At 37.8% G+C, this 12,010-nt stretch overlaps 1 protein-coding gene across 1 annotated transcript in view; it reads right to left on the reverse strand.

The window, feature by feature from the left end:
- POU6F2 (POU class 6 homeobox 2) overlaps nucleotides 1-12,010 on the reverse strand; it is a 540,059-nt gene that overhangs the window by 43,376 nt on the left and 484,673 nt on the right. The window contains exon 6 of the mRNA XM_087821402.1: nucleotides 4,004-4,150. Within this exon, the coding sequence (XP_087677528.1) occupies nucleotides 4,004-4,150 (147 nt within the window). The remainder of the gene's footprint in view (nucleotides 1-4,003; nucleotides 4,151-12,010) is intronic.

A 12,010-nucleotide genomic window follows, 5' to 3' on the forward strand; every position in this document is an offset into this window, starting at 1 on the left:
AAAATAACTTAATGTCCTGTTACTAAGATTCTCACATTCTCAAACTCCTCACACATAAAGTGGGTGTGTGCACACAGTTATGGATTAAAACCACATAGCATCTTGATTATTAATATCATAACATTTACTGAGTGATAGCATTACTGAGTGATAGCATTACTGAATGCTATCACTCTATGCCTGACTCCTTTCTAAGCATTTTTAATCCTAGAAGCTGGTGACATTATTATCCCCATTTTTCAGATTAATTGAGGTCTATTGCCCAAGGTCCCACAGCTGATGAATGGCAGTCTTATTTCAAACTCCATATTTTTTTCCTGTACACTGTACTGCTTCTTGTTATATCTTCAAATATAGGATTCCAGAAAATGCTAGACAAAGCTCTAAACTATGATGATGATGATGATGATGATGGCAACCCCTTACTGAGTCTTTATGCACAGGCACTACGGTAGGCTTTTTTTCACAAATCTCATTTAATCTTAGTAATCTAGGGATTTAGATTTTATTATCCTTATTTTATAGTGAAATTGAAGCTCAGCGAGCTCAAGTAATTTGCTTAAAGTCACAGAGCTAGTTATTACCTGACTTGGGAATTCAAACAAGTCTATTGCTAGTGCTCATTGCATTGCCTAGCTTCTACACTTGCATGGGTTCCTAATTTGGTAAGAGCTAGACATTCTTCTCAGCACTGTAATAGTCATTATAAAATTCATGATCACTAATTACCAATAGGAAGCTTGCTATCTTCCCACCTCAGAGTGAAGTTGACTATAATTTTAAAATACCTTAACATGGTAATATATATACTTAGTGGCTTTAGAATTTAGTATTTATGTTAAAATTAATCACTCTGTAGAACAGTGTTTGACTTTTGAATTAACTGCAAATGAGTCGCAGGGTAAGAAAGGTATAAAAATGACTGCAGTTTTTTCTTCATTTTTGCTCATAATTATTGATTGGGGGGGCATAAAACAAAAATCCTTAAATAAATTGAGATTTGCCATCCTTTTAAATTTACTCAGATCTAATAAATGGAAACATAGTCATATTCCAAACAATAAAGCAAAACTACAAGTCCCAGGTGATGGGATTTCTTGTTGAGAGTCGAAGGCCAAAAGCCTGAAGGGAGATTTGAGCAAGTCTCCCTGTGAAGAGAGTCATCTGCTCACTGGGAGGCTTGCCCAGTGAGCACAAGCCACTGGCCCAGGCTGCCTCATAGAGGTTGCCTTAGAAGTTTGAGGATGAAGCTCTGGTTTAGGAAGGTTAAATCATTGTCTCAAGGTCATACAGCTAGAAAAAGGTGAAGCCTACACCTAATCCTAGGCAAGTCTGAATTTAGTCAGGGCTCTTAGTTATTGGATACTTCCACCTTGGTGTCCAGGTAGCCAAAAGACTTTTAGCAGTGGAGATGGCTTCTCTATAGGCTGACCTCACCAAATTATCAGTGGAGTAAAACATGCTCTTCAAGTGTACATTTAGATTTTAATGTTATTATTTCTGGGTGCATTTTCAAATATGGAAAACAGTTAATGTCAAAAACTTACGAGAAAAGAATCTCTAAATGTATTAAGAGTTCTCATTTTGTACCTTTTCTGGGAAAGCTCTTTGGAGATTTTTAAGGAATTGAAAATGGACTGGGTATAGTAATCCTATGTTATGCAGTATTTTGAGCAAGGCTAATTGTATTAACCTGATTACAATATATTTTTACTTTTTGTACCACATTAATACAAGCCAAAAGAACACACACACAGCAAATAATTTTTGCCCTTATTTTTGGTATAATTTGACCACTTCGTAAGACCTGGACAAGTATCTTTGTGACAAAAAGATTCAGGCATGCACCTTTTTCTGGGAAGATGATTGTGTTTCTATTACAAAGATTTTAAAAAATATAGTGGTACATGAATGTGGCCAATTCATCTACTTTGGAACTGTGAGTATCTTGGTCTCTTCTGGTACTGGGAAGAAATTAGATGCCATTGGGCACATTTCTAAAACTCTCAGACAAGATTTCATGAGTGGGCAATATTGATTTCTCTGTAAATGTTTTTTTTCTTCCCCACTTCAGGAGGTTGTGTACCATATAAAATCAACTATCATAAGACAGTTTATAAAATAAAATAAAGTAAATAATATCAATGCTTATTCACTATATGCAAAGTACCAATCAAGTTTCTACTTTGAAGTTCATTTCTTTATGGGTAATTATGGGCTGGGAGAGATGGAAGCAGGCAGTGGCCAAACAAAGCAAAGGTTGAAATTCTTGCCCTGGATAAGGGGATGGGTTTGTAACTGGCAAAATGATCAGCCATTAAATTATCAGAAGAACAAACTCTAATAATTCCTTCTAAAAACTAAAACATTTTCTCCATCACAAATTCTCAAGTGGTGGTACATAGTGGTACATTTTACTTGGACACTGGAACAGAAAAATCATAGGGAAATACACATCAGTGGATAGGGTTTCTATCTTGCACTCTTAAAATTTACCTCTCCAGGGCCAATGGCTTGGCAGGAATAAACTGGGGTGTTCTATTTTGGTCACAGCTCTAGGAAACAGTTTCTAGGACTGACCTGATCTGAGAATGAGTTATAGATACTATAACTAACTTTTCCTCCACACCAATACCCATCCCTCCAGAAATCTTAATAGGCTTTTGAGAGCCCCCATTTAGAGCTGCTGCATAAAATGATACTTTGATGAAAAGGGATTGGAACACCGGTTAAAGCCGACATTGAAAGGTGACTGTGGAGGGCACAGTGTTCATACAATCCTCCTTTAATATGTGTGGTGTGCACCTGTGATAAGATGATTCATTACCTGGGGCCGTTCTTTGACAAGCTCTATCTTTCAGCCCTCAGGATTCTGACGGGACAATCCTGCACCCTCCCAGGAAATATAACAAGGTCAGCTTTTTTCCTGGGGCGCAAATAGAGATGGGTTAGCTTATAATGCATCTCTGTTTACTCTTTATGTAAAATAAAAGCAGTGTTTGAGATATTGTAATTCTGGTTCTCCACAGAGCAGGCCAAGTAGGGATTCGTAAACTCACTGTTGGGTAAATAACTCTGGGAGGAAAAATCTTGGAGAGGGCGCAAGCTCCTTCTCCTTTGTGTTTCATCATCAGAAATAGCAACATTTGAGATTGTTAGGCCTTCGAATGGAGGGCACCTGGACACCATCAGCTTCAACTCTAGTTTGCTTTTCAAGCAGCTTTTACATTAATTGGGGTCTTGAAGATGGAGCAACTCTTATGTTAAGTTCCATCAGTATCTTCCTTGGTGACCACATTAGCTGTGACCACATCTTGCTGGCACATTAGCAGTGTAAAGGAACAGGACTACTGCTCAGGACATGAGGAAGGTTTGCTCCACTGGCAGACTGAAGGAAACCTATAAGCATACAAGAGTCTGCTGAGCTTCCATGAGAATCAGCAAGAGTGCCGGCACGTGCAGCTGACTTGCAGTGGGCTTTGTTCTAACTCACCCTTTTTCTTTGATATTTTTACACAGCTTCTTCAGTCTTTTCCCATCACCTCCCAAACATTCAGAAATTGGCTTACAAAACCAATTTATTAAATTAAAAATCTTAGGGCAATTAGAGAAAGAAACTTACCAATTTTCCCAATTACCCAAGTTCAAAAAGAATGAAAAAATAAAAAAGCAAAACCAAAATTTTATTTTTAAAATTTATCTATTTTTTTTAAAAAAAGAATGCTATGTCATGAAAAGTAATTTCTTCATTTAAGGTCATAACGTAAGTCATAGAAATGAAAACAAAATATGACAGACATTCTAGGGGGGAAGGAAAAAAATCTTCCTTCTAAAATAAAGAAAAACCTCCCAACCCTCCTCCTATTCTTGACATTGCTAGTAAACATTATTTATTTGCCTTGAATAGATATGGTTACATATCACTGTCATGCAAAAGAAGTTAATTTCCTTTTTGAGTTCAATCTGTCATAAAAATTCACTCTTGTTCCCATCTCCCACTCACCTGTCCTTGTGCATTAGTAACTAGTTGACCCGCGACCCCCTGAAGACTGGAGAGGGCATTGCCAAAGGCCTGTGAGCTTGCTATGGAGCCCATGGCTGCTGCTGCTGCAGCCGCTGCAGCCTGACTTGCTAGTGGATTATTTACCAGCTGCAAAGAGAGAAAAGATCAGGGTGAAACCACTGAGAGATGCACAGGCACAGCACACAAATACAATATTCACTGGAGGGAAAAACTTCTCACCCCAACTGGCTCATGCAAAGGCCCTGGAACCTACCATAAGGGGTCAGGTGAACATTTCCCAGAAGCCATGGGGGTTGGGGGATGTTGGAAATGAGGATGGAAGGAAAATATCCTCCACCAACACTGGGTTGCTTAATGAAACCTGGGTTTATGATTAGCCCAGGAGAGAGTGAAGTGGGCCCCAGGGGTGAGGTGGGCCATTAGGATCTTCCCAGGTGGAGAAATGATTTGGGAGAAGTCGCTGGATTTTGTCCTCTAGACTAAATAAAAGTCTGAGGAAATGTCCACTTTCCTTGAGGTAACCAGGCAGAAGGTGAGATTAAAACAGGAGTAAGAGTGAAAGAGAGGAATCGATTTTTTTGGATTTCTTCAAATAAATTAACCTTTTTCACTTGGGAATTGCAATTTCTTTTAGGGTTATCAGGTAAGGCAGACGGCTCACTCCACTTTCTTCTTTAAAGAAGAAGGAAACCAAAATCAGAAGAAATGGAAACCTCCAACCTCTGTGCTCTCAGAGGTTGAGTCTAGGGTTGGGTTTTTGTGGAGGGGGGTGGGGCTCACTCTGACCATTAGATTCAAGGCCAATGAGAAAGGTCCTATGGTGAATTGTTAGGTTGACATCTGCTTGCTATTCTAGCTATACCGTTGCATTGGCCTCATTCCTGGAACAAGAGTGAAATAGGAAGAAAAATTTGATTGGGGGAGGGGGCACTCAATGGGGAGCTTATGGCTGCCAAAATCAGTTTTTCATGGAGACCAATTCAATATTCTTTATCCTGCCAATTTTCCACACCACAGGTTTTCAGGCCTTCTGACCATGAGGCAGAAGTGTAGCTTGAACTAAAATCTGCATTTAGGTTAATGACTAGATATAAATTCAAGAAACATTTAAACTATTTTCACAGTATTGGTTTTGATACATGAATTTCATTTGTGTTTATTCTAGGATGTTATTTTTCCCCATATAGCCCCTCTCAAGTACAACAATTGTGTGTAGTAATGCATTTTCCATCACCAGTTCCCACATTCATGAAATTCCTGCATTTTTGTAAGAACCTGCCAAGACTAAGACTTGGGAGAAAAAGAATTAATGCCATACTTAATTCAAGTCCTGGAAGCTCTTTGAAAGATGCCTCTTTTTATTTATTCATTTATTTTTTTACTTTCTCCTTTACTTTCTTCATTCTTTGTCTCAGTCTCTCTTCTTTCTCTCTTTCTTTTTCTTCTTCTCTCTTTATTTCCCTCAAAACATATTTTATTATTTAATTCCTTTGAAAATTTGCTTAGAATTTATACTATCTCACAAGGAAGGAAATACTAATTGTCAAAGAATATCAAAAAGGGCAGGAATTTAATAACTCTTTTTTCATTAATGTGATATCCTTATCTTATTGATTTCTTTATTCTTTTATAACTAATTTTCGCATAACTAGTTCTACAGTAATTCCATTGACCTATTTTTTTTTTTTTACAAATGAAAATTCATTTAAGCTCATTACTTTATGTCTTTTGCCTTTATCTCTTTCCTAAAAGACAATAATGATTTTTCTTTTTAAGGAGAAAAAAAAAAATCTCATTTATAAGCCTAAAGAGAAACCCTGTCTTATGCCAGATTACCACCATGAGATTTAAAATTCAGGTTGGCTTTGATCTTTTCTGAGTATATTTTTATAGTGTATATGAGGCAAGTGATGGTAATATTAAGAAAAAACTCTCCTTGTTTTTGGCTTGACTGCCTAAAGTGATCAAATTCATATTGTCTTCATTTTTCACTCCTAAAGTAAAGTGATCCCTTGAGGAATCCCGTCCCCAAACTGCGAGGACAGACATTGCCCATTGGCACACTATTCTCAGATAGTCTGCCAGCTGCTATGTTTACTTTTTTTAATGCAATACAAGTTGAAATCATAATGAAATTCTTGAGTTTCAGGGAGATCTCAAAATAACCTTCTTAATCCTCAAAGAAAGATCAAATTATGTACAGTTTGGTTTTTAGTGTTGAATATACAATTTTGCGTGAAAAATTTAAGTCAATATACATGGAATTCTCTCTGAAGAAAATAGACTGTGATTCCTATTTCATGAAGGGAAACTATTTTTAGAAATTGTAAGACATTTCTTAACATCTAGGTCAATTAAAAATTCATGTAAGAAATTATGGAATTACTCTCTGGATACAATACAACAGTGTAAATTGAGAATTTCCTACATTTAGGACACTTGTGTATTGTTCAGCTATTAGTTCCATGTATTTTCTGTAAATACAGGCATTATATAAAGGTTAAACTGTTAATCTAAATATAAAACAAAGTAGATACTTAAAAGCAGGCTCTGAGCCTTTGCATTATGGAGCCAGGAATGGGTACCCTTCTGCTGCTTTGGAAGATTGCTTCAGCAACCATGAATGTAAGTGTTCTCTTCATCACCTCAGGTCATGTCACTTTGTATGGTCCCCAGTCATGTCATATGAGCAGTGTTCTTATCAATACTTCCTCTTGATTGAAGACCCCGGATAGATTTGGACAACAGGGTGCCCAGGCACAATAAATGCACATAATGAGCATGCTAATGTTCTGGGACCAACTGGATATTTTGAAGTTGCTGCCAAGTTTATGCCTTCAGATCTTTCATTGCCATTGTATCTGATCAGCAAAGGATGGCCCAAATAAAGTCTGACTGCATTACATACCTGTGTTTTCAACAGACCAACTTGAAAGACATGCTGAATTCTGGTGCATGCTTATTTATAAATGTGGGAGCTCTCAAAGCAAGGATTTGCAGAGGGCTAAAGTTCTCATGTTCCTTCCAAATGGATTCTGGTTTGTGAATACATCAAGCTATAGTTTTGGAATCCTCAGATAGTCTAAAAACCTGCTAAGAGAAACACTAACTTCTTAAGACACCCCCCTCCAAATTTTTAGAGAATAAAATAGCAGAATAACTTTAAAAAATAATTTTGCACCAGTAAGGAAGGACCCCAAACCTCACAAAGCCCTGTCTTTCATTCATGCAGTTGGGGGCATCTGCTCTGAAACCAGCCTGCCTTGGCTGTGACTTTTAGTAAACCATGCCTCATTTTCTCATGGGTAAAATGGGTGTAAAAAGTATCCATTTTACTATGTAGAAAGATGAAAAATGTTTGTGATATAAGTGAATAAAACAGTACAAAATGAAAAAAAAAGTAGGCATTTAAAAAATAAGTTATTTCAGATACACACTCACAGAGTTATGATGAGAATTAAGTGATATTACACATGCAAAAGTTTTCAAACAATGCTTGGCATATATCATGTTCTTAATAAATGCTAGTTATTACTCTTACAGTTCATATTATGAATGAGGATATCGAACTAATCAGTTTATCAGAATTAAAACTTGAGTCCACAAATATCTTTTCACTTTTGAAATAATGTAAACCCAGGTAACTATATTCTCTATTTTTATATTTTAACTGTATCCTCCAATTTTACTGTACTTATTTTTTAAAGGGTAGCATGAAAAAAATATTGGATAACTGACATGATTATTAGGTGAGGTGAGTTTCATGATTAAAAAGACAAATAAGCTTTTAAAAAATATTTCAGAGTGGAGGACATCAGATAGAAATATTTAAAACATTTTTTTCTGCTTGTCTTGGACTTCTGGTATTTGATTACTTATAGAGAACTCAATAGAGAAAGTGTTGTTTTAATTTTGAGGCCAGTTCAGTATGTGACAGACCAGCAAGGTAAACCTCCTTTCTAGTACATTATCCACACACTTAGTTTACATTTGTTAGATTTCTGTAAGTACACCCATTTTGGAGTTTAATTCTGTCTTATGTCAAAATATTATGAATAAATCTATCCCACACTTGCTGATCTGATAGTGAAAGCATGCAGGAAGAAGACTTATAAAAAATGTTTTTTAGGATTTGCAATTTCTACATCAACATATCAACATTGATTATTGGGTATAAATCTATAGTGTTTTTGTGCACATCTGTGTTATCTGTGAACACTAACTCATAGTGAGAAGAAAAGCTTTGATAAAGTCTCTTAAAGACATACTCTTAGATGATGTCAAATATGTATGACATCAAATAAGTGTCACCATAGGTAATTCCACTACATGATGGAGGAGGTTTCTTGATCCAAGCCTTGCCTCATCTTCTCTTTATCAGAAATATGCACATCCTACCATTTGCCAAAGAATTCAGGTTTTTAAAATCTGAACATTAGTAATAGCAATACTTTTCATGAAATTTTGCTGATGATATTCTATTATTATAAATCTTATTTACAAATATATGGTAGCAGGATGAGGCAGTGTAGCTATGGCATTCTATTCCTATGTTTATGCCTTTATTCCAAGAGGGCCTTATGAATGCAGAGGCTCAAACCTTTCTTTGGAGCATAATGGACCCATGATCTATAGTTTTATCATTCTCCTCATGAGCTATGTGGATTTTATAGAGTATAGATTTTGGAGCAGCTCTCTTTGCTACTAACTTTTCAATTTAGAATCCTGAAAGTGTGGTGCAATTTGTTTTTAAATGAGGATGTTCATAAATGTATTCATCACACTTCACTCCTTATTTAAGGTACAAAGTGACTTGCAGTGGCCGCCTAGAAACAGGAGGACAAACATGGCTTTTTGAGTTCATTTACATATGTTAGGTCCTTACTTTTCTTATACTGTACAAGTGAAAACTGTGTCTCTTGGTTCCTTAGGATTCTTTTAACCAAATTAGTACTTTCACTTCTTACACTCATGTCTTCTCTTCAAAGATCAAGGAAATTTCAGCAGACACATATGGGAAGGGTGGCCATATTCATCTCAACCACCTACTTGATGTGTGTTTTAGTCTGTGAGGCTTCCCTCCATGGTCTCATGATTATCATGTTATAAAACTCATATAACAGTTGAGAATAACTTTTGTGTAGTTGAATGTTGAGCCAAGCTTTCCTGCTTGTTCTCTGCCCACTTCCCTACAAAGATGACAACAGTCTGAAGTTCCTCAGAAAGGATGAGGAAGGGAGGAATTCCAATTCCCCAGGGAATCTGGAGTGTGAATTAGGTCCTGCTCTATCTAAGGCAAAGAAGCTGGGCATTCATGCTTCACTGACAGCCCCAGTGAATAGCTCCTGGGGTTGAGGAGAAGGCTGGGAATCAAAGCCCAGGGTTGTTGGCTCTTTGCTCCTGGGGGAAAGTGGAGTCCTTGGCAGGAGGGCTATAGGTGCTGGCCATTGAAACCAGTGCCAAAGAGGTGAGGGGAACTCACAGAAATGAGGGGCTCCAGGTGATCTGGGTGGAACATTAGCACTGCCTGCTACAGCGCAAGTGTCACTTCCTTTTACTCATTAATGTTTATTCCCACAAACATTTATTCACTATGTTTTGGGCACTGTGTGAAGGGAAACTGTGAATGATAGATTGATATGTTCCCTACCCTCATGGCACTTAAACAGGGAAAGAGCTTTTGGTGGGAAGGGATGGAAAGCAGAAAAAGATGAGTGGGCAACGGAGCAGGATACAGACCTGGTGGCAGTCTGGGGTGGGGATCAGAGAGAGAAAAGATGGTGGGTTCGAAGAGACCTAGGAGGGGCAGCTCTGAGTCTGCGTACCTGTACTTGCTTGGAGTTGCACAGAAATGTGACTGGCAATTAATGAGCCACTGTATCTGAAAGAAGCAGCAGCATAGTGTAATTCTGGAACCAGATTGTCTGGTTTTCAATTCCAAGGCTGCCAGTGATTAGCTGTACCTTTATGCTATGGTCTAAATGTTTTGTGTCTCCCCACCCCTAATTCATATGTTGAAATCTTAACAGCATTTTGAATCTGATAGTATATTACTCATTTGTTTATTCTTTTCATTCCTCTCTAGAATTTAAATTTTTGTTGACTGCTCTATTTTCAGCTCCCTCAACAGTACCAGGCACTCAGAAGGCCCTTAAACAATGTTTATTAAATAAATGTATGAATAAGTGAGTTGAAGATCTTTAGGTCTCACTGGGAACTTGGCGGGAGTTTGACTCTTCAATATTTAGAGAAAAGAGTAAAAATTTTGGAGGAAAATTTGTCCAAACCCCTCTTTTTTTTTACATCCCATACTTTACAGTCTCCCACACCATGCTGATTGGCAAAAGCCTGGAACTTAGGTGATATGGTTCTTAGGATTCTTGAATAACCCCTGATGTGTCAGTCATGTCAATTGGCACCAGCCCTTATAGTTTTCCTTCAGCTGCCCAGACAGATTCCCATAAGATGAAAGGGACACTGGACAATCTTTCTGACTGGTTGTGAATACTCCAGGATATTAAACTCAACAATGACAGCATTTAAAGATGAAGACCCAGAGATACCCTGGACATCCTGGATCAAAAGTCCCCCGACATTCCTAGAATTTGTATGGCTCGAATTGAGTGGGGACATGGCTAAACAGAGGGCTTAATCTCTAGGTTTGATGTTACTTGGGAGCTGAAAGATAAGGTGGCAGTGAATGAGGGATTTTATATTTTTATCCTTGGGCTGTGGTGGAATAGATGGAGTTGGACTATGGAGCTTACATTTGCAGTCCAGCCTTGTGGACTAGGACAAAGCCCATGTAGCCAACAGCATGGGAGAGAGCAAAAGGATGGGCTCATGTGCTTCTGGGTACAGGCAATGCTGCTTTGAACCAGGTTACAGGGGGTGATATCAGTGAACAGGGAGCAGGCTCTCCCTTTGTGCAACCTTACTGTAGTGGAACTTCACAGGGTATCTGTCCACTTGGACATTTAGATGGTTTGTGGCTCCCAGAACCATTGGACAAAGAGTCAAAAGTGAGACTCTAGTCAGATGTCACAAACCCTGTACATCATTGTATCTATGAGCACATGTAGACATCTGTGAGAGTGTTCTAGAAGTACATTGAAAAAAGAGATAGATTTTGCAGGAGACCCAGGTCAGATTGTGCAAGGATTATCAATGAGATCAGCACTGAGGAAATACGGGCCACTTGGAAGAGGAGAAAGAAATAAACAATTCTGGTTGGCAAACTATAAGAAGGCTCTCCAAAGCAAAGCATCTCTCTTTTAGTTTTAAATTTACGGATAAAATAGTCAAGTCCAGAGTTGAGGGGAAAAATAGCTTTTAACTTATAGGTCAATATTATGGAAACACACCAACTTTAAATGAGATTTCATCTAAGTTATATGTAGACAAATGCTGTGTTACCACAAGCCTACACATCTCATTTCCTTTTCTGTCTAGTCCTCCATTTAATAACCTGAAAATCTATCTTTTTATTGAGTTTTCTGCTATTTTCTTACTTACATACAATAGTGCTACTCTTACCAATTGCTTATTGTCATGGCACATTAGTTAGGTGAATTTGTTGATATTTCTGTATTTTTTATTCCATCATCCAGTTTAAACAAGTGATTGGGAGCACTCCTGTGATGAAAAAAAGACTATACTTTTTTTTTTAAAGAAATAAGCTGGTGCCACAACACAGCAGTTGATATTGTTTTAGTTTAGAGTTATGGGAACACACAGCACAGGCTTTCTCTGCCCATGGCTAATTTACTAAGTTACTTCCCAACACTTGTTGAGTCCCTGCAGGGAAAATAGGTGCTATCAAGGGCAGAAGAAAAATAAAAGGCTGAATGACAAAGTATGGTCTGCCCTAGGGAGCCTTAACTCTGTTCATTAGCTATTTTCACAAATAACCAGGCCCCAGGGATGAAGCTGGAGACAAGGTAAGAACCTCTTGCCTTGAGGAGCTTCCAGTCGAATTGATCAACT

Source organism: Miniopterus natalensis, chromosome 10, assembly GCF_054644295.1.
Source record: "Miniopterus natalensis isolate mMinNat1 chromosome 10, mMinNat1.hap1, whole genome shotgun sequence".
Classification (NCBI taxonomy): Eukaryota; Metazoa; Chordata; class Mammalia; order Chiroptera; family Miniopteridae; genus Miniopterus; species Miniopterus natalensis.